Below are 23,499 nucleotides of genomic sequence, written 5' to 3' on the forward strand. Positions count from 1 at the left end.
AATAAAGTGCAACCACTCAAATCTTAAGATCCTAAAAGACAACATAAATGAAAATCTTTTTTGAGTCAAACATGGAATAGTTTAGCCTTTTATCTTTAAAACAACAGAAATATTGAAACATTTTAATAAGTAAACCTTCTTTGGTTAACTAATTTCTCTGCAAAATATTTGAATAAAATGAATATTTGAAGCTGTAATAAAGTTTAAAAATAAAGTTTATGTAAAAAAAAAAAAAAAAAAAAAAAAAAACAAGTTAATCAATATAACTAAGAATAAATTACAGAAATGATCTCCGCTGAATAAAGATTCGCTGATCAGGTTGCGCTGTTCTTCTTAGGTAAATTCTAGCTTATTTCTCATAGCAGGTCTTCTTACAGAAACAATAAAAAAAATAGATGAATCTTGAATTTTTTTAATTTTTTTATTTTATCCATGTGATGAGGGTGTTTGCTCGCAGGTATGTCTGAAGATAATGAGCTATGAGACGGGAAAAACTGTACCCCACTTTAGTTTCATACGAATTAGATAACCAGAGAATAGTTGTTTTTAATTTGAATTAGTTCATTTCAAATTAGACATGTCAAGCTTTCTATAGATATATTTCTCACGTTTGTGTCAAGTATTCGCAGGGTTAATTTTTTGTGACTGGTTTCAGAAAAAAGTTCACAGAGGCCAAAACAGCAGAAAGCGCAACCTGTTTGTTTTCTTTATTTTACAAAAGCGCAATGTTTTATTCTTATTGTCAGTGCACACAAATAAAAGCAGACATTTGAAAGATTTGACTGATTTTAGTTTATCTGTGTCTGGGTATTTTAGGGTGTCTGTCATCAGGAAAAGCTGCGAGTAAACGTGCTGGCGTGCAGAGGTTTAAAGAGGCTGCATGCAACGATAAATTTAGATTTCAAGTTCAGTATTGATATTTGAACTGTTGAAATTATTTACAGTATGTTACGCAAGTAAAACTGAGGGTGAGGAAATTACTAACTAACTTTCTTTTTTGGGTGAACTGTCCTTTTAATATGCAGTCCATATAGAAGTTTCACAGGTGTTTTACACATGTTTTAAATACGCTTTACATAGTGATGTGTTTTAGTGTTAAAATAAAAGTCTGTAAAGTTAACAGAAAACGTACTGGTAATTTTCTGCCTAGATAGTTTCCATTTTCTTGTGCAGTGCAGGCCAAAATGTTATTAGCTGATCATCTTCCCCTTCCCTGCAGCTCTTAAATGTCATTCAGTTTAAATGTTGCACAAACTTTACATATTATACAGAATTGAAATCAAATTTGCCACAACATTTACATATCTTGATGCACAATATGAACTGAGTGTATATTGGATAATTAAACTAAAGTGGATTGGAACTTTTTTAGGCTCTTCCTTACGTATATTAGTTTATGACATGGGAGAGAGAAAATGATAAGAGGATTTTTATTATATTTATGTTTGAATAATTCCTTTGTGACAAGATACAAGGGAACACATAGAGAGTTTTTTCCTTCACAAAACGTCTAATTTGCTGCTTATTTATAGTAAGTAGGTGGTATGTTTAGGTATGGTGTTGGGTTAAGAGATATAGAATATAGTCATGCATTAATATGTGCTTTATAAGTGTTAATAAACAGGCAGTATGCTAGTAATATGAATGCTAATAAGCAACTAGTTAATAGTGAATAGTGTTCCTTAATGTAAAGTGTTAGCAACATCTCTCACCAATCTTTTAAATCCATTCTGGTCTTGTCATGAGTCAATCACATCTCAATGGATAAAATCAGATCCCATCCTCAAATATGTCTCTCTCAAATCTATGATTAAAATGGGTTATGAATGTTTTTCATGTTGAGTTATATTTTAAGTGACACCTTGGTTCGGTTTGTGTCTTCACAGTAAATAAGAGTGATCAGCTCCTGCTTTAATTTCCCTGAGCCTGTGCATGTGCGTGTGTTCGAGATGTGCGGTGTGTGGATGCTTGGGTAAAAACCAGAGGTGTATTGTCACTTTGACCCCGTAGCACCCGGTGACATGGCAACCATCCAAAGACGGAGAGCGCCTAATAGGGCGGATAGTGCTAAACAAGCGGATGAAAGATGGCACGGTGCCCAGAGACACAGGGGCACTGCTGGGCCTCAAGGTAAGAGATGCAACAAACTCTGTTCAAGTTCACTCTTTCAAAGCCATGCTAATGACCCTGGATCATAAGAGATCTTCAGCAAACCCTCCATCAACTTGATAAACAATACACAGTGTGCTTACTACAGTTTTCTCTTAATCATTTGAACTTTGACCTTATTGTGGACTGAGTTCTTGTATTATAACTTGGTTACTGATGATCCTTTACACTCAAAACTGTAGCCGTTCCCACAATAGGCTAAATTAAGGCACTATTTCTGCTGTTCTGCTTTAGTTCCTGAAAGTTTGCCGCTGTCTTCCAGACATTATTTAAACACATTTCTGTGAATAGAGAGCAATATTTCTTGTGCAAACTGTGCTTAGCTTTTATTTTGTGGGTGCATTTGCTGAGTTGCTTGATTTGCATGATTCCTTAATGAGTGAGGTGTTAAAACAATGCAGGAAAAGCATGCAAATACTGGCAATGACATTATCAGCAATCCCTGTTTATTCTTATTAGCACACATACAGTATTAGCACACTTTACCCCTTTCATGCCTCTTTTATTGAACACATTGTAGTTTCATGTGAAAGATGTTTGAAATAATTAGCATCGCCTGTTGTCTGTATTGCAGGTGGTGGGAGGGAAGATGACAGAGTCTGGCAGACTTTGTGCTTTCATTACGAAGGTGAAGAGAGGAAGTCTAGCAGACACTGTCGGCCATCTCCGACCAGGTGAACACATGAGCCTTTCCTCCAACACAAAACGACCATATAGGTCATTTGTGCAAGCACCTTATTACGACCTGTATTTGGTGGAATGAACTTTCAGTGGAGGGACAGAAACTCTCCGGTTTCATTAAAAAGAGCTTCATTTGTGTTTGGATGATGAATGAAAGTCTTATGGCTCTGGAACAACATGAGTGCGAATAAATGATGGCAGAACTGTAATTTTTGGGTGAACCATCCCTTTAACTAGCAGTGGTTTAAGTGCAGGTTTATCATCTTATGATGTCGTATTAATGCGGTGTTGTGTCGGTCCTCAGGCGATCAGGTCCTGGAGTGGAACGGGAGGGTCTTACAAGGAGCCACGTTCAAGGAAGTTTACAATATCATTCTAGAATCCAAGCCAGAGGCGCAGGTGGAGCTGGTGGTCTCACGGCCCATCGGGTGAGTGATGCGGGTGATGGATCATTACTCAACCTGTCAGTTCAGGGACACGGAGCACATTTTCTTTGACAGTAGAGCTTTATGAAGAAGGATAGCCAACATATGAATGCTTATATTCACATACACACATACAAATGTAGAAACTTGAACTTGTACGCTGCTTGAAATGAAAGTCCTGCTTCAGGTCGGGACAGATTGACATAATGAGAAATTATTGTTTGTTACTTTCAAAATGCATTTTTTCCCTTAAACCATTGAGAGTCTAGCAGCAAGATGGACAGATGTTCAGGTTAACCTTGAGGAGATGGGCAATGTATCAGCGATATATATCAGCATGTTGACAGCCGTATACTGTAAAATCACTTAAAGGCACAATATGTACATTTTTGTCACTAGAGGTCGCATTTTCAAAACAATAGCAGGTGAAGCTTGATGACTTCAAGATGAACTTCATTCATATCTATTAAAATCACCTGTACATGACTATTACTTTTACAATAAATAATATATATTTTCTTGCCTGTCTCTGGCAAGTCTGAGGTTGTCGCGAAGCTCTGTCCATCTCAGAAATCCACGCCGAAATTGATCTTTCTTGCCTCAGTTGGCCTACCTGAATTTTCTGTACTCGCCAATGAATAATTGTGATCCATGATAACTGAAATACACAACAGCTGTGCACTGCAAACCACCACTCCCATATTTGTCCACGTGTGTTGCTAAAGTATACACAGAAGTGGAAACCGAGGATAACGCGGATATTGCTTCATTGGTAGCCGCTGATGAACAGGGATGAGTCATAAAGTTGAAAATGTTTTTTACAAATCCTTGGGAACTTTTGAAATAATTTAATTAAACACCTGCATGAAATATATCACACTGTACAAGTGGTGTTTGGATATTTTATTACAAAAATCTTACATTCTGTGCCTTTTAACATTTTTAATATTTGAATGCTTTTTTTTTCAAATTATATTTCCTTAAAAAACGTGCCAAGCCAATTCTGCGCTTGCTCCTTTTGTCTTTAAGATACTTTAATGTCATCTCAGATTTTATCCTCAGTAACAAAAGGGCAAACAGGTTTTGGAAGTTTCATAAGTTTTTGAATGAATGAACATTTAGAAATGGAAGAACTCCTTATAATCACCCGAACTGTGTCACTTCTCATTTTTTAGAATGTTTTAGCAGTCAAAAGTATGGAATAATTATTGTTTAATGGTTTTGAAAGAAGTCTTGGTCACACTTTATTTTAAGGTTTAATTCTATATTAACAAACCATTAACTAAGGCTGTATTTATTTGCTCAAAATACAGTAAAACAGTAATATTGTGAACAGTTGTTACAATTTAAAATAACTTTTTTCTATGTGAATATATTTTAAAATGTAACTTATTGCTGTGATCAAAACTGAATTTTCAGCATCATTCCTCCAGTCTGCAGTGTCACATGATCCTTCAGAAATCAGTATGATATGCCTATTTGGATGCTCAAGAAACATTTCTGATTATTATCAATGTTGAAAACAGCTTTGCTGATAAATATTTTTGTGGAAACCATATTTGTGCGCATAAGAGACTTCTTTCAAAAACAACAAAAATCTGACAGGCTGTGCATGTAAATATTGCTGTTTATAACAGCATATAACAGTGTATATAAATGAAAATGATTCTTATGATTATAATTGTTTCACATGTTAATTTATATAAAAACTATGTGGATGTCTTAATTATTTAGGTCACACTTTATTTTAGGGTCAAATTCTCACTATTATAGTAACTAACCATTATCTATGACTTTTGCCTCAATTAACTCCTTATTTGCTGCTTATTAATAGTTTATAAGGTAGTTGTTAAGTTTAGGGTATTGGGTAGGATTATGGATGTCATGCATTATATGTACTTTATAAGCACTAATAACCATGCTAATAAGCAACTAGTTATTAGTGAGAATTGAACCTCTACTAAAGTGTCACCATTATTTTTTATTACATTTACCTAAATATGTTACATCTTCTTGACAATAATGGCTGTTTGGTTGAAATGATTATTTCAGACCATTTCAGAGGATATAAATAAATATCAGAATTTGTATTTAAATTCATTCAAAGCCTTACATTTTAGCTCCAGTATTTCCCCCAGCCATATAACCCTCTGGTATACGGTTGGGATGCCGCTATCATTACAATGCTCTTCACTGTTTTCTTGTAGAGATGTCCCTAGAATACCAGAGAGCACACATGGACAGCTTGAATCAAGTAAGTTTGGCTAGTTTTGATAAATAAAATGCATCAGTACTTTAGCACTGCCTTTGCCAACAGGAGGATCAATCTAAATGTTCTTCGTCTGTTTTTCAGGTTCAAGTTCCTTTGAATCTCAAAAGATGGGCCCGTCCATCTCTGTCACGTCCCCCATGAGTCCTGGCGTGCTCCGGGACAACCCTCAGTATGTGTCCGGACAGCTCTCGGTGAGTACCAGCATCTGCTCGACCCAGGGCTTCACTGGTGATGAAACAGAGCTAGCTTTGAGGTTCAGTGTCTCCAGGGACAGGGAGTTTGCCAACACTCACTGTTCATTCACACAGATATCAGCTCTGATCTAAAGACCAAAGGGTCAGAGAAGATAAGATGATATTAGGCCTTAAAAGAGCTTGTGCAGAGTTGACAAGTTCACATGGATGGTTTTTTAACATTACAAATGTAAGCTATCATTTACACTACTGTTCAAAAGTTTAGGATTTTTTTATTCATTTTTTTCATACTTTTATTCAGCAAGGATGCATTAAATGGGTCAGACGTGACAGTAAAGAAATGTATAATGTTGGAAATTCTATTTCAATAAATTGTGTTCTTTTGAGCTTTTTATTCATCAAAGAACCCAGAATTATAAGCGGCACAACTGTTTTCAACATTGACAGTAATCATGTTTTTTGAGCAGTAAATCATCATGACTGGAGTAATGATGGAAAATCAGCTGCGCATCAAAGGGACAGCTATTTTAAACTGTAATAATATTTCACAGTATTACCATTTTTACTTTATTTTTAATCAAATAAATGCAAGGGAACATCAAAAATCTTGCTAACACCAAACTTTTGAACAGAAGTGTTTTAGAAGCAGATTTAATTGAAATGGGGAAAATACAGATACTGTATTTCACTCTGCAAGCGCGGTAATTATAACACAATTTGAACACAAGCCGTTAAGTGTAGTTTTAATAGCTGCAGAACTGAACGCATTAACATCTCGTTTCCTCATAAACATTAAACATTTTATTAATAGCAGGAGCTAAAACTCTCCCTCATCCTAATTTACAAGCATAAAAATGGCTTATTTATTTGCTGTTGGTGTCCTAATTAACAAAATGTTTGAGGATTCTCATCAGATCGCGTAATTAGAAATAGATAGTGAGCCACTCCGTAGGACTTATTATTAACAATGTGTTATTTGTGTAACAATACTAACTCAAAATACACACTAATTAGGTTGTGCCAGTGCATTGAAATTGTATTTCTATTCATTTTGAAACGTGGTAGTTTTCTGAAGTTAAATGAGCATAATCTTAAAATATTTCTAATTATTTGAAATATATAACGGACACGTTATATCATCTTTACATTTGTTAGTCTGACATGTGCCAGTCGGGCGTGTTTTGCGATTCTAGACAGTTGTGTGTCAGGGCTAGACAGCGTCCTGGAAAGAGTCCCGACACGGAAAAGGTATTAATAGTTTTCAAGCTTGTTACCCGACTGACGTAGACTCTGCGGGTCGACTCTGATCAGGATGTTAGGAGAACACACTTCCTTGAAAGACTAGCTGATGTACTTTGTGCTGAAGTTGTTGCGTTCACTTGAACGATCAGACTCGGATCTTTACTGCCGTTTAGCGTTTCAATAATTCACACCGTTTGCATTATCCATGTCTCTAACTGTGCGCCTAAGACGTCTGCGAGGTAAGTTTGACCTAAGTGCTTCAGGCATGGATACAGATTAGCCATTATTGTGCCTTTTAATTGTTTAATAAGGAAACGAGCTGTAGGGACAACTGTGAACATGCTAAATGTGGAGAGATTGTGTTGTTTATTAATAATAACAATGTGTGTGCTTTTTTCTGTTTTGCACTGAAGTGCGTCTGTTCTTCTGTCCGAGTGATGCTTTTAGTGTCTCACTATGGTTTGCGCTGTCGTAAATTTGATTTCTTTTTTTTTTTTGGAATGAGGGAGATTTATCCTAAAATATTGAAGTCTGAATACTTTACACACACACACACACACACACACACACACACACACACACACACACACACACACACACACACACACACATACACACACACACACACACACACACACACACACACACACATATACTGATTTTTGCTTCATGTTGTTGTTTATATATTATTGAAAAACACAAGTAATGCATTAAAATGTTTAAGAACCAAAACTTAAGGTTAATAGTTTAAAGAGACGTTTGTTTTACCCTTTGTTTTAATGTTTACCCTTTTTTTAAATGTTTAAATGTTCCTTTTTATTATTATTTTTATTAGCATCAGAAGTCTCTTTAAAAAAACAATTTTTTTATGTTAGACAAACATTTTTATGTTAGACAAACATTTATATATATATCATTGGCATAGGGCTGATTAATTGCAATTAATTGCATCCAAAATAAACGTTTGTATTTACATGTGTGTGTGCTGTATATGTTATAATAATAGTAATAATAATAATAAAACTTTTATTTTGAATGCAATTAATCGCTGTTAATCAGGCCTACATTGACATAAAACCTGCAATGATGCATCTTAATGTGGCAGTTTGAATATTGATTTATTATATATATATATATATATATAATTATTATTATTTATTTTTTTATTTTTTTTAATGACATGCTAAAATGTGTTGATGTTTCACTGTGGATACAATATTTATGCTGCATTATGAAGTATGTCTTGAAGCACTTCAGGACTCACATACAGGCCTAAGGTTATTTCAGCTGTAAGATCCTGCTAAGATTTGAGTAAATGAATAAAAGCTGTCTTATGTCACTCTGTTAGGCTAAATCTCTTCTCAGATGGTTGTTTGGATTCGTGTGCCTCTGTGCAGTTTTGCTTTAGTTGTACTGCTTTTGTTTTCTTGTTAATTTTGCTTATCCAGAGTCCATGCCTTAGTAGAAGAACCACGCCTTTTGTCCCTAGGGTCCAGGTAACATCGTCAGACTTCTCTCTCTTTCTCTGCTCAGTCTCTTTTTAATCTTTTCTTTCATTTCTGGCAGTCTTTCTCAATCCTTCATTACTCTCTCTCTCTCTCTCTCTCTCTCTCTTTCTCTCTGCGTTATTTGGAAAATGCACTGCAGGAAAACGGCAGCATTCCAAGTTTCTCCCCCTTTGCTCTTTTGTTCAGATTTTATTTTTTCCCCCAAAGTTAAACGTCATTGCCCTTGCGATTTATAGCCACAATTCATAAGAGCCGTTTCATTATTACAGTATGAATTTGGCTTAATTAGTTAAACAGCCATCTTGCTGAGGCTGAAATATTCTGAATGAATTATATACCATTTATTTTATTCTCTTTTTAAATGTGCCATGATTTTAGCATCGTTCATTAGATTGAGTCTCTCTTTTTTTTTTAGAGAGACATTTTTCATCTTTGTCATGTAACATGGAATGTTATATTTGTATTATATTGTATAGAAAATAGTTTGAATGAAATGCATATGTTTTAAATTTTTAGTATTCAGAATTAATGAATGTGTTATATTTAGTACAAAAGAGGCCTGGTTTGGATCAGTATTAACAAATATTATGTTCTGTGTTACAATGAAAAGATAGAGTATGTCAGTAAGCCACACATTCAAGATAATATTGCATTTTCCAATGTAGAACATTTCTCTAAACCTCACAGATAATAAACAAATTGTACCAATGACTATTTAGGCAAACCTCCCATTTAACTCCAATAATAACCTCCAATGGTTGTTTTGATATGGTTTTTGAAAATGGAGTTTTAGATGAAAATAGATTTTATACTGTTTCAAGATGCAGTCAACTAATGAAAGCACAGACCTTGATGCATTAGTAGAGGAATCAAACGGTACAATTTGTTTGGACTGAAGCCTTCCCCCTGCTGTTTTTGCAATGGAAGCTTCCTGGATTGCTCTAGTCTGTGTTGAGCTCTTTCTGTTGCTTTGCTGCATGCATTAGTACTGGAGTATCTATCTAGAATAGCAGGTTCTCACTAAAGGTGTTTCTTTCAGCTCTAGTGATCTAGAAGGGCAAATGCTGGGAAGACTGAGAATTTCTATCAATGAACACTTAAGAAGTGCTCAACATGAAAAAAAATCACTTTTTTCATTCTGAAATTTAAGCTAGTATTATTCAATTTATTGATTTAGAAATACTATTTTCTATGTGAAAAATATATTTAAAGAAATACAGCAGATATTTAATTACATTACCGAATAAATTGTGGATATTATCAAAAGTTTATTTAAATATTGCAAACAATAAACATATTTATTTAATAAGTAAATAGGCACATTTAAATAATTAACACTGATTGAATTATTTATTTACAATTTTTTACACATGTACATATTTTTATTCAATTAAGTACAATCAACTTTTGTTTATTATTGCAAAATTTAAATTAGATTATTTCATGATTCATTTATTTAGAATATTTTTTTCTCTCCATATTTCATAACTGTCCTGCAGTCTTCCAGTTTGTCCATCTGTGACATACTACCCAGTAATTCAAGAAACTCGTCCCTCAGTTTGTAAAATAAAAGTAAAACCACATTTACATAATTGGGATCCTTTTTAGAGTTAAAACTATGGGACAAGATTGAAACAAGCAGGGTTTACCAGTGAGTATCATATACTGACATTTTTAATTTACTTAATATACTTAATATACATAGAATAACTATTCTATTTTAGTTTAGTTTTAGTTTTATTTAACAATACTGCATAATAGTAATATTTTATCATTTATGCTAGTACATTGCCTTGCCATATAGTCTTTTGAGTTCTGTACAGTAAATAAAAAAATGACAAACTGAGATACACGTCAAAATGATTGTCTTTAGTAATGAAGCTGTATTCAACCTGGACTATTAAACTCTGACCCCTTAAACACAGTGGTATTAAACTATGTGATTTAGTGCTTAGCAGTAGTTGAATTTGGTGTTTGTTTTAGTGGAGAATTTAGCTGATGATTAAAGGCTGAGGAGCTGATAGGTAGTCAGCTTGATGTAGTTGGTGTGTGCTGCTGCTGTTTCTGCTATGGGAAAGATCTGCCAAGCATGTGAAGCTGCACACATTGCATAAGGAGCCCTGCAGGTCTGCTCTGGACCTTCTGGGGTGAGATCTCCTCACAGACCTCCTAACAGAGCCTGTCTCTTCTGCAGGTCAAGCTGTGGTACGATAAAGCAGGACATCAGCTCATCGTCACTATCCTGGGCGCCAAAGACCTGCCTTCACAAGAAGACGGGCGACCTAGGAATCCATACGTCAAAATCTACTTCCTCCCCGACAGAAGGTACGTGCACGTCAGATATGTCCAATGTAATTATTTATTTATTATTTTATTTGATCAAAAATACAATAGAACTGTGATATTGTGAAATATTATTATAATTTTAAATAACTGTTTTCTATTTCAATATGTTTTAACTGTAATTCCTTTGATGCAAGGCTGAATTTTCAGCATCATTACTCAGTGTCACATGATCCTTCAGATATCATTCTTATAATTTTTTTATTTTTTTATTCTTTTATGGACAGAAATTTCAAAAGAACATGTTTAATTTTTATCTAATTTTATGTAGTTCTAAAATGTGAAATTTAAATGTAAAAGTTTGAGAATCCTCAAAGCAGATATTTCAAGAGGTAAAGTGCAAATATATGACGCAAAATGGGATATCACTTTGATAGACCAATCTACTTCGAGTGTAAACTAAACGAGCCAATGCACATTGGCATGCAATTATTGCATCCAGCTGCCACTGATCACTGCGTGAGTGCATACCAGCTTTTCGCTTCGGAGCGAAGCGTTATTATCGTTCTGCTCAACTGTGTCTGCTGTGAAACTATGAGTTCAGCACGCTCTCAGAAGCTTTTTGTGTTGGCGAGACCTCGTTCCTGTGTCGAGTGGATTGCACACTTCAGCCTGCACTACCCCTGCTGTGTTGCAAGTGGCCAATTCCCCTGTGCGCCTCAGCACTAAAAGAGCATTTCCTAAAGAGCAAATTCTCTAAAAGAGATTCACGGATGCGTCTTTGTAAAGATGACGGATCGTCCTCTTTACAAGGATGCCGTTTCACCCGTGTGTTTATAGGTGCGGTCGTTACCTGGCAACGGGTGATGGTCACGATCGCTGCCTCACGTGTCTGCAATTGTGTCCTAAGTCCTCCTCCTGGCGTGTAGACCTGGTGCTTTCTTCCTGGGCCTGTAGGCACTCGTCTGGTCTGACCGGCAGTGCCTATGCGGCTTGCGGGGAAGCTGCTTCTGCCTTTACACGCCATGGTGTTACTGCACGTGCACCAGGCTAAGGCACTGAAGGACCTGCAAGAGGGTGGTCACGATCCAGCACTTCTTAAAGAACTCCAAACTACCACTGACCTTGCGCTTCGAGCGACGAAGGTCACCGCGAGTTCACTGGGTCATTTAAGCGCCTGGTCAGCGCTTCCCAGCCCATCTCATTGGCTTCTGCGGACCATTAGCCTCGGCTATGCAATTCAGTTCGCCTGGCGTAGCTCCAAGTTCAGCGGTATCCGCTTCACTACAGTGAAAGCATTAGATGCCCCTGTTCAGCAGGAAGAAATCGCAGTCCTACTGGAGAAGGACGTGGTATGAGGACGGGGTTTTACAGCCCTTAATTCATTGTACCAAAGAATGGCTGTGGATTACGGGCCCTTGAATTGTGCCCTTTATCGGTTACCATTCAAGATGTTGACACAGAAATGCATTTTTGGTGCGTCCATCCACAAGATTGGTTTGCAGCGATCAATCTGAAGGACACATACTTTCATGTATCCATCCTTCCACGCCACAGACCTTTTCTGCGGTTTGCGTTCGAAGGACGGGCATATCAGTACAAGGTCGTGCCCTTCGGCTGTCCCTGTCTCTCCATGTCTTCACGAAAGTCACGGAGGCGGCTCTTGTTCCCCTCAGAGAGAGCAGGGTGTTCGCATTCTCAACTATCTAGACAATTGGCTGATTCAAGAACAGTCTCGGGACCAGTTGCGCGAGCACAGGGATGTGGTGCTCCAGCACCTGAGTCTGTTGGGCCTTCAGGTCAACTGGGAAAAGAGCAAACTCTCGCCGAGGCAGACGATCTTTTTTCTTGGTATGGAGTTGGATTCGGTCGAACAGACAGCACGGCTCACAGAGGAACGTGTGCAGTCAGTGCTAGCCTGCTTGAATACATTCAAGGGCAGGACAGCGGTCCCACTCAAACTTTTTCAGAAGCTCCTGGGGCATATGGCTGCCGCGGCGGCACTTACAACGCTCTGCCTTTTACATATGAGACCACTCCAGCACTGGCTCTATGGCCGAGCCCCGAGGTGGGTGTGGAAGCAAGGCACTCATCGGATTCAAGTTACACCGGCCTGTCGCCAAACCCTCATCCTTTGGTCAGATCTTGCGTTTCTCTGGGCAGGGGTGCCCCTAGAGCAGATCTCCAGGTATGCTGTGGTTTACACGGATGCCTCCACCACCGGCTGGGGGGCCACTTACAACGGGCATGCAGTCTCAGGGGTTTGGACGGGCCCGCTGATGCAGTGGCACATCAATTTCCTAGAGTTGTTAGCAGTGCACCTTGCCTTGAAAAGTCTCAAAGATCTCTTACGAGGCAAACATGTGCTGGTCTGAACGGACAACACGGCGACCATTGTGTACATCAAACGACAAGGTGGTCTGCGCTCCCATCACATGTCATAACTCGCCCGCCACCTCTTCCTTTGGAGTCGGAAGGTTCTGAGGTCACATCATGCCATTCCGGGCCTGCTCAACCATACAGCCGACAAGCTGTCTCGAGCAATGCTCCCGGGAGAGCCTCCCCTGACGGTCCAGCTGATTGGGAGACGATGCAGAGCTGCTCAGGTAGACCTGTTTGCTTCTCCAGAGACCTCTTCTCCAGAGACCTCTCACTGCCAGTTGCTCTACTCCCTGACCGAAGGAACTCTCGGCACGGACACACGGACAACAAGTGCTCCTCGCGACAGCCCAGTTCCTTCCATCCTTTGCCAGTTCCTCCGAGGAAGGATCTACTGACTCAGAGACGGGGCACCATTTGGCACCCTCGTCCAGACCTTTTGGAAATCTCATGTCTGGTCCCTGGACGGGACGTGGAGGTTCTAAGTGACCTACCCCGAGAGGTAGTGAACACCATCACTTCGGCAAGAGCACCCTCTATGAGACACGCTTACACCTTGAAGTGGAACCTTTTCGTAGAGTGGTGTTCTTCGACACATGTCCGACAGTGGTCATGCTTTCTTTTCTGCAGCAAGGGGCTGGGTCGTGGGCTTTCCCCGTCCACCCTCAAAGTCCAGGTTGCCGCTATTGCTGCGTACCATGACCCCATGAATGGGAAGTCTTTGGGTAAGCATGACCTCATCATCAGGTTCCTTAGAGGGACCGTGAGGTTAAATCTCTATTGCCTTTTTGGACTTGACTCTAGTGCTTAAATCACTACAGCAGGACCCATTCGAGCCTTTGCATTCAGTTGAGCTAAATTTTCTTTCATTGAAAACTCTGCTCCTGCTTGCACTGGCCCCATTAAGAGGGTAGGGGACCTGCACGCATTTTCGGTCGATGATTCGTGCCTAGAGTTTGGGCCGGCTGACTCCCAGGTAATTTTGAGGCCCCGGCCTGGCTATGTGCCCAAAGTTCCCACTACTCCCTTCAAAGACCAAGTGGTGAACTTGCAAGCCCTGCCCCTGGAGGAGGCAGACCCAGCCCTGGCTTTGCTCTGTCCCATCTGAGCATTGAGGGGCTACGTAGACCAGACACAAAGCTTCAGGACCTCAGACCAGCTCATCGCCTGTTATGGAGGCCGGCAGAAGGGGAGTGCCATCTCTAAGCAGGGAATGGCCCATTGGATTGTGGATGCCATAGCCCTGGCTTATCAGGTTCAGGGTGTGCCTTGCCCATTCAGGTTGCAAGCTCACTCAACTAGAAATGTTGCATCCTCCTGGGCGCTGGCTCGTGGCGCCTTGCTGACAGATTTTTGTTGCGGGCTGGGTGACCCATAACATGTTCGCCTGGTTCTATAGCCTTCGTGTAGAGCTGGTATCCTCCTGTGTTCTCACCTCAAACGGGTAGTAACACTGAGAGGCCCTGGTTAGTGTTGGCTTGCTTAAACTGCTCTAGAGTGACCGTACTGTAGACCCTGTTGAGATCCTCCATTACCCTAGGCAGCTAGACGCGGCGAAACATCCGGCGCCAGGCCTTCATGTTGAATCCGTGAGAACCATGGAAGGCTGGGTTCCATATTGAGACCTAAGCGGTACTCGTATGTGTATAGTCCATGGTATACCCTTAGAGCCCGTGTTTCCCCGGCAGACTTCTGCCTTCCCAAGAGGGTTTTAATCACCTCAGATTTCTCATTTAGTTTACACTAGTAAACCAGTAGATTGGTCTATTGAAGCGATATCCCATTTTGCATCGGTCACCGACGTGGCATCTCCGTTCCCTCTGTTCCATACGTAACTGAGTCGGTTTTTTCTAAGGCTATCCTCTTAAAAATTTCAAAATGGTTTAGAATAGATACAGTATATCAACACAATTACTTAAACATCAGTTCCGGTCCTTGATTCTGATTGGTTGAATTGTGTTCGAAGCTATCGTAAATTATGATACAAAAATACACCTATTTTTAAAAATGGTGTAGGATGTACTTTACAAATGATAAAACAAATTGATAGTACATTTCACAAACGTTTACAAAGGAAACAGCAAAGAATGTTAAATTAAACATTAATTTTTGAAGTAGAAAGACTTAAATAGTGTCTTCTTGGAAATTGCACTCCAATGATATTTATAAAACGGATAGTTCTGGTTCTTGATTCTGATTGGCTGAGCCACGTTTGAAGCTGTAGTAAACATACACCTTTGTTTACTTCTGTGTGTTGCTCGGCAGCCACTTTGTTGGAACTACAACTGTTTCTGATTAACTACATTGTTTGGTGGAAGAATACGGATTATATTTATATCATAACATTCTATTGGCTCTGTTTTATTCTGTGAAACCTTACTACGTGTGTGGAATAACTGTTTTATAAAAGCATAATGAATATATAACAGCCTAGGAGATTGTGCCCAACAACGCTATTAAAAACCTTAAAAACCAAAAATTCAAAAGCTAGTAAAATCATCAAATTCCTCCCTTTATAGAAATCATTTTGACTTGGGGGAAATGATTGTGAAATACTGATTTGCAACACAAATAACAAAATATCTGTAAGTAAGAAACGAAAATTAACATCTGAAAAAAATAATAATCTATGAATGAATGAATAATAAATATAGATATATAAATGAATACATTTTCAAATCAGGGGTCCTTGGATTGGTTTATTGTCTCTGTGGGTCTGTAAGGTCACATCAGCAGCTGTAAAATGATCAACTCACCTGCTCTTCTCAGCGACAAAAGCAAGAGGAGAACGAAAACGGTGAAGAAATCTCTGGAGCCCAAGTGGAGCCAGACGTTCATGTACTCACCGGTGCACAGACGAGAGTTCAGGGAGCGCATGCTGGAGATCACGGTGTGGGACCAGGCCAGAGTCCGAGAGGAGGAGAGCGAGTTCCTGGGAGAGGTGAGAGACACACGCAGAGCCATCAAACATCTCACAAGATTCACTCAGCTGCCAGTTAAAATTAATTATGTGACTTCCTTGGCAAAGGCTTATTTGAAGTATTTCTTTTGTTTATTTTAATGCATGAATTGTTCCACATTTGAGCTCATAAAAAACCATGAGTAATCCTAAATGGATGTGTGTGTGTAGATTCTGATTGAGCTGGAGACAGCGCTGGTGGACGATCAGCCTCACTGGTATAAGCTTCAAACACACGACCTGTCCTCGATGCCTCTGCCGAACCCCTCGCCCTACATGCAGAGACGTCTCCTGCACGGAGAGAGCCCCACACGCAGGCTACAGAGTACGTACAGCTACTGTTACAGTAAACATATACTCGCAGAAAAAAAAAAAAAAAAGTTGTCAAGCTGTCATTAAGGTACAAAAGCATCTTTATACCATATTTACCCTAAATGGTGCATATCAGTACCTTGAAGGTACATATTATATTAGTACCTAAAGTGTACATATTAGTACCTTTTATAACTTACTAATAGTAAATGTGATCTCAATCTGATTTTTCCCTCACAGTGTGAACAGCAATAATCACATTAAATCATGTTTTTAAACACTTTTATATGTGGAAAGCGACTTCTGCGTGATTTTTACATCAATCATTCATCGTAATTTTGTGTTTGATTTACCGTTTGCGCAATTTATAAAATATTTATGAATTGCACTGTGTTAATGTGCTAAAAACCACACATACTATTCAAAAGATTTTTTTTTTATGTTTTCGAAAGAAGTCTTCTGCTCACCTAAGATGCATATATTTAATTAAAAATACAGTAAAAATTTGAAAATTGTGAAATATTATAAAAAAGTTAAAATAACTGTTTTCTATGTTATTTTATTTTAAAATGTAATATTCTGTATTATCTGTTTAAAATCGAAAAAACCTCACCTTTTTTAATCTGAATTTGTAAAAATCGTTATATGCCACTTTAATGTTGCATGTTAACAGGCCTGGTATAAATGTCCTGTATATTCTGTATTATTTTCATGTCCAGAACTGATATCAAAATATCAATCTGGACATCACATTTTCTGTATTTTTGTTTTGTTGACATGTTTCGTTTTCATGTTTTGTTTCCTTCAAAAAATATTACTGTCTATCCACCACTGACACATTTCCAGACAAGGGCCCGTATTTTTACAACTCAGGTAACTTTGCCCTGCGTGCTCCAGCTAGCATGTGATTGGCCAGCCGTGTGATTTGACTCTCCTTCACACTCTCAAAAGTGTGCTCTCCTCTCACCTCCGCCTCATGCTCTTCAGAAACCCTCACTGTCCCTCACAGCCTGCTTGAAGCTTAAGCCCATCGCTGCTGCTACATGCCACCAGTCCTCATTTTACAGCTTATCTCCCATTTTGGCCTGAACTAGATTGTTTAAATACATTTAAAATCAACCTAATTAATAGCCCTTCCTGAGCAGATCTGTGCGTGGCCTGTTCACGCTTTCCCCAGCCTCTCCCAAACCTTTCTGTGGTTGATGTTTGCTGTGTTTTGATTTCAGACTAAATGATAGCAGACCTCATGCTGCTTGGTTCTCCTCACACTGGTCTCTTTTGTATTATTTGAGTCTGAACCACAGTGTGTCATCAGTGTGTTTCAGCACCAGCTGCAGCTGCTTTTATGCTGTAGTGAGGAAACGTCTTTAAAATGACCACAGACTGTCTTACGTAGATACATATGTTTGCAGCCAGGCAGGAATGACAAGTACATTATGATGAACATGCTAATTATCCATCATCAGCAGCAACTAACTTCCACAAGCTGTGTGTTTGCATGGAAATAGTTTTCATGCCCAATATTCTCAGGTCTCCAGTAACAGCTGTTTTTCAGTTTTACTATGTCATAGTATTTGTGTATCATTATTTTATTTATTTAAGATTCTTTTGAACTGACAGCAGGCTTGCAAATGTAAAAATGTCTATTATGAAGTGTTGACATCTATATCTAGTAGTAATGCAGAGTGCTTATTGACTGTAATGATTTACAATAAGGTTTCTCGTTATTATTAGTTTACTCTGATAACATGAGTTAACAAGGAAAAATACTTTTAAACCATTTATTCAATGTTACTTTTAACATTCATGAAAATGTCATTCAAATCAAAATCATTTCTAAATTATATTTGTCAGTTTGTCTCCTTTATTATTATTATTATTAGGGCCCGAGCACCGATGGTGTGAGGACCCTCTTGTATCTGCTTTGTTTATTATTATTATTATTAGGGCCCGAGCACCGAGGTGCGAGGACCCTCTTGTATCTGCTTTGTTTTTTAGGGCCCGAGCACCGAAGGTGTGAGGACCCTATTGTATCTGCTCTGTTTATTATTAGGGCCCGAGCACCGATGGTGTGAGGACCCTCTTGGAATTGCTCCGTTTATTATTATTATTATTATTATTATTATTATTATTATTATTAGGGCTCAAGCCTGGAGGGCGAGAGCCCTATTGTTTTCCTTAGGATTATTATTTTTTTTTTTTTTTTTCTTTATTCTTCTAATTTTTTTCCAAGGTTTCGGGGGCTTTTGGGGTCCTTAACATACTCAAAAACTCTTGAAAATTGGCACACACCTTGGAACCTGCGGCCATTAGGGCCGGGCAGAGTCTGATACACGGGCGTGGCACAGGGGCTCTACAGCGCCCCCTGTAGTACTGAGGGCCATATATCATGCATACTTGCACGTATACATATGAAACTTGGTACATATATATAACTCATCAAACCAAACAACTTTCACACTGCATGTCATAAGCTCCGCCCAACAGGAAGTTGGCTATTTAGGGTTTTATGAAAAACACATGCTCTGGAATTTGATATACTCCTCTGAGGAACTCCACCCGTTCACCACAAAACTCGGTGAACACGATCTCAAGACATTGGGGATGCTAAATTGCGAAGAGATTTTTGATATCTCGAACGGTTTGCCCGTGGCGAGGCGTTGAAATTATGGCGAGAAATGAGAAACAGGAAATGTCTAATAACATCCACATACATTTCCTGAATTTGATCAAACTTAATTTGTTTGTTCGTTGTATGATACCGATCGTATATATGTGACTATTAGGAGTCAAAGTTATAGCGCCACCAACTGGCAGCAGGAAGTGAATCATTTTCAAAACGCTTTGAATTCAGCATCTTATTTTTACTTGATTTGCTTCAAACTTCATCAGAATAATGACAAAACACGGCCGAAGAAAATCTGTTGTGGGGATATTGATATCTAATATAGTGTTGCCATGGCAACGTGTCAAACTTGAATGTTCTGTTCTGGTGATTTTTAGGCAGACAACAAGCTCAGATTTACATGAAACTCGAAACAGATATCAGTATTAAAGATAGCTAAACCATGGCAAAAGCTTTGAAAAGGGCGTGGAAGAGGCACTCTATAGCGCCACCTTTTGTCAAAAGTGGGGGGGTTAGTTTTAGCTACAGACACCAAACTTGGTACATAAATTGTTCTTATCAAGACGGACAACTTTCTAATTCACAGTCATAAGCTACGATCAACAGGAAGTCGGCTATTTTGATTTGAATGTGTATTTTTGAGATTTTACAGTTGTAAAATTAATGAATACTCCTCACAGGGGAAGTACACTATACACACAAAACTTTGTCTACATGAAGAAAAAACATCGAGGAACTTAAATTGCGAACAGATTTTGGTTAGCTTGAACGGTTTTGTCGTGGTGATTTTTTGAAATGACAGTAAAAAGTGAAACATTAATCGTCTTCTATTTTTAAATTGCAGCTTCCAAACCTTTAAAAAACATTTTTCATTTAGAAAACCAGTGATTCTGAGGAAATATGCATAGTTTCATGACTTTACAGCACTGTATGATTAAAAGAAAATTAAAAAACTGTCAGACATCTGATCTCACTCTGTCACTCTGTTTGAGGAATGTATGAGTGCTGACTGTGTGTGTGTGTGTGAGTGTGAGTGTGAGTGGGGGAGGGGTGTGAGCTGAGTGGCAGACAGACAGACAGAGAGAGAGAGAGAGAGAGAGAGAGAGAGAGAGACTTAAACATCTCTTTAATCACCAGAAAAAAAAACTGTTTTTTAAATTGTTATTTTTTTGTTGTTGTTGTTAATTGTGCTGTTTTGATTACAGCTTAAGAAATATCTTAGGCCTTATCCTTTTCTGACAGTTTCAGGGATTAAAAAAAATCCTAAAAAACCTTATTTGTGCTGCAAATAATAATTTCAAACTCATTTGATACTGACCTCTGACACCCTGTGACATGACATTTATTTGAATTTACATAATCTCAAGGATGTAACAGTAAAACTGTTCAGCTCACAGATGAAGACTAAGCTGTAATGCAAGCAGAACTATTTCACAAATGCTTATAGGTTAATGAAATCATAACAAAACACTTTTAAATTATTTAAGGATTTGGTAACACTTTAAAATAATGTCTCAATTGTTAACATTAGTAAATGCATTGGTAACACTTCATAATAGCTGCAATTCTTAGCTAAGCATTAGTAAATAGTCAGTTCATGCTTTATATAGCCTTCTCCCAAAATTAATATTTTAGTAAGCATTTTATAAATACAGCTATAATTAAATTGTTCATGGTTTATATGCACATTTATTTTGAGGAGATTAAAGGCTGTAATCTTCCTAAAAAAATGTAAAATAAAAAATAAAATAAATAAAATAAACAAACACAGAACTCATAAATATTTATTTCAAGATGCAATAAAAGAAAACTGTACACTTGAATTTTTATATATATATATATATATTAGGGGTGTAACGGTTCACAAAATTCACGGTTCAGTTCGATACGATACACTGATGTCACGGTTCGGTTCGGTTCGGTACGTTTTAGATACAGCAAAATGTAAAAACATCTCAACTTTTCAGAATGCCGCAAGCGCACCGCGGGTCATGTGACAAGAACTAACCAATCAGCTTCATCCTTTCCCGTAACAACGTTGAAAACTCAGCCAAGATGAAGGAACAGCTGTTCACAGTTGTATATGGATTGCAATTTTGAAATAAATTTAGTAGCAGAGCTACTGCAAGCGATTTTTAGAGCTGCAAATCCATTTATCATTCGCTGAAATTTCCGCGTCTCATGGAGAGAGCACGTCATTGTTGCTTAGCAAAGACAGACGCCTCATGAGCGCTTCTGCCCGAGCGCTTTGGAAAGGAGGAGAAAGATGCGCTTAGCGTTTTCCATGCGTTTTTAGGCGCGATATGTGAACGGCCTCTAAGGCGCTCGCTCACTCAGCACGCGCTGAAGGCTCGTTGCAAAATGTCTAATGCATTTAACAGACCAGAAATATAAGATCCTAAAATAACCAACAGGTCTGGTGTGGGTGCACTTTGGATTCCCTGTAAGCTATAATACCGGTGTCTAAATGCTGGAGGGATAGTTTGTTGCGTGCTTGTTTCTCCTTTTTTTTCGTCTTTTCCCAGATACTGACACAATAAGGTGATGTCAGCGTAAATGAGTTGACATGTTTCAAGTATTCCCGCTGGTGTTTTTTTTTTTTTTTTTTTTTTTTTGTATTCCCGCTGGTGTACCCTGTCATGTTGCAGATGCGACATACCGTTGTTTTTTTATCCACCACTCTCTTGCCATCACCATTATAGCTTAAAGGGAATCCAAAGTGCACCCAAACACCAGACCTGTTGGTTACTGGAGGATCTTCTTTTTTCTGGTCTGTTAAACGCATTGGCCGTTTTGCAACGAGCCTTCAGCGCGTACTGAGTGAGCGAGCGCCTGACTGAGTCGCCCAACATAAACATATAAGTTGGTGTTTTTTTCTTCTTCGGGAGTGTCAGGGGCGTTGCCTGTTACGTCGTTTGGGTTATTGGGCTACCTTGTTGAACGCATATCATTATATTTCTACCAGAAAGACTCGGGAGATAGAGGAATGTACGAAGCATACATTTATTGACAGCTCAGCGAGCACAAATATAAATTTCTTTGGCGGAAGGCCCCGTCCATGGTTCGTAATCCGAGGGTAGCGAATCTGCATTTCCTGCCTGAAGACGAAGGCAGGGGCGCAGCAGACCCCCCCCCCGGAAGGTAAGGACAGGACCATCCTGGTGGTGGGTGGGGGTTGGTGACTGTGAATTTTTGGTGATTGACAGTGTGTGTGGATTGTAGGGAGGGGCTGTCTGGCAGAGAGAGAGAGAGAGAGAGAGAGAGAGAGAGAGACCTAATCATCCCTTTAATAATCAGGAAAATCTGTATTTTAAATTGTTATTGTTTTTGTTGTTGCTAATGGTGGCGTTTTTTTTCCTTTCATTACAGGTTAAGAAATCTCTTAGGCCTTATCCTTTTCTGACAGTTTTAGGGATTTAAAAACATCCTAATAATCCTTATTTGTGCTGCAAATAATAATTTCAAACTCATTTGATACTGACCTATGACATTCTGTGACATGACATGTATTAATCTCATGGATGTAACAGTAAAACTCTTCAACTGACAGATAAAGCTGCAATGCAAGCAAAACTATTTCACAAATGCTTATAGGTAATTAAAATCATTACAAAACACTAATAAATTATTTAAGGATTTGGTAACACTGTAAAATAATGTCTAATTTGTTAACATTAGTAAATGCATTGGTAACACTTTATAATAACTGCACTCATTAGCTAAGCATTAGTAAATATTTCATGATTATAAAGCCTTTTCCCTTAATAATAGTCATTATTAAGCAGTAATACATCTATAAATAAATTGTTCTTGGTTTAATTCAAAGCACATATATTACAAAGGAGATTAAAGTCTCAGTTGTCTCATAAAATAAATAAATAAACCCAACCCAGTTTGATTCAGAATTCAGAAATATTTATTTAAAGATGCAATAAAAGGAAACTGTACACTTAAATAGCTTTTGAGCGATTCTTCAAGGATTAGCATCACCTCCTCTTGTACGATGGTTTGAGGAATATATCTTCCAGATAGTACCACCACTCCCTATATGCAGAGTATGCAGTCTTCGTAGGGCACCAACTCCCAGAGGGGGCACCATCCCAGTTGCTCAAAAAAAAAAAAAAAAAAAAAAAAAAAAACATGCGCCATTCTCCCATCCGTTCGTAATTGATGGATGGACATCTATGCCTGGGTATAGGACATCAGCAATCCGACACAGAGAAAAGAAAACTAAAGAAAAAAAAAAAAAAGGCATAAAGCTGTCTTGACATTGGACATTCAAGAGTCTCAAATTTAGGGACGGTCTCTAAAGTTACATGTGATATTGTTATACACTTTTCTAACGTCAGTAGCATTTGAAGAGAATTACTTACAAAAACAACTGTAATTGTTCATCTAGGTGACAGCTATAATGCACAATTAATTTGAATGTTTGATATTTATTACAAC

The 23,499-nt window shown here is 38.3% G+C and overlaps 1 protein-coding gene across 1 annotated transcript in view; it reads left to right on the top strand.

Annotated features, from left to right (window-relative positions):
- The window catches only part of LOC113068294 (regulating synaptic membrane exocytosis protein 2), a 155,513-nt gene that overhangs the window by 71,842 nt on the left and 60,172 nt on the right, over window positions 1–23,499 (top strand). Inside the window, exons 9-17 of the mRNA XM_026240985.1 lie at window positions 2,011–2,130; window positions 2,744–2,843; window positions 3,155–3,278; window positions 5,483–5,529; window positions 5,629–5,738; window positions 10,686–10,816; window positions 15,923–16,094; window positions 16,284–16,437; window positions 17,271–17,297. Coding sequence (XP_026096770.1) covers window positions 2,011–2,130; window positions 2,744–2,843; window positions 3,155–3,278; window positions 5,483–5,529; window positions 5,629–5,738; window positions 10,686–10,816; window positions 15,923–16,094; window positions 16,284–16,437; window positions 17,271–17,297 — 985 coding nt within the window. The remainder of the gene's footprint in view (window positions 1–2,010; window positions 2,131–2,743; window positions 2,844–3,154; window positions 3,279–5,482; window positions 5,530–5,628; window positions 5,739–10,685; window positions 10,817–15,922; window positions 16,095–16,283; window positions 16,438–17,270; window positions 17,298–23,499) is intronic.

This window comes from Carassius auratus, linkage group LG44F, assembly GCF_003368295.1.
Source record: "Carassius auratus strain Wakin linkage group LG44F, ASM336829v1, whole genome shotgun sequence".
Classification (NCBI taxonomy): Eukaryota; Metazoa; Chordata; class Actinopteri; order Cypriniformes; family Cyprinidae; genus Carassius; species Carassius auratus.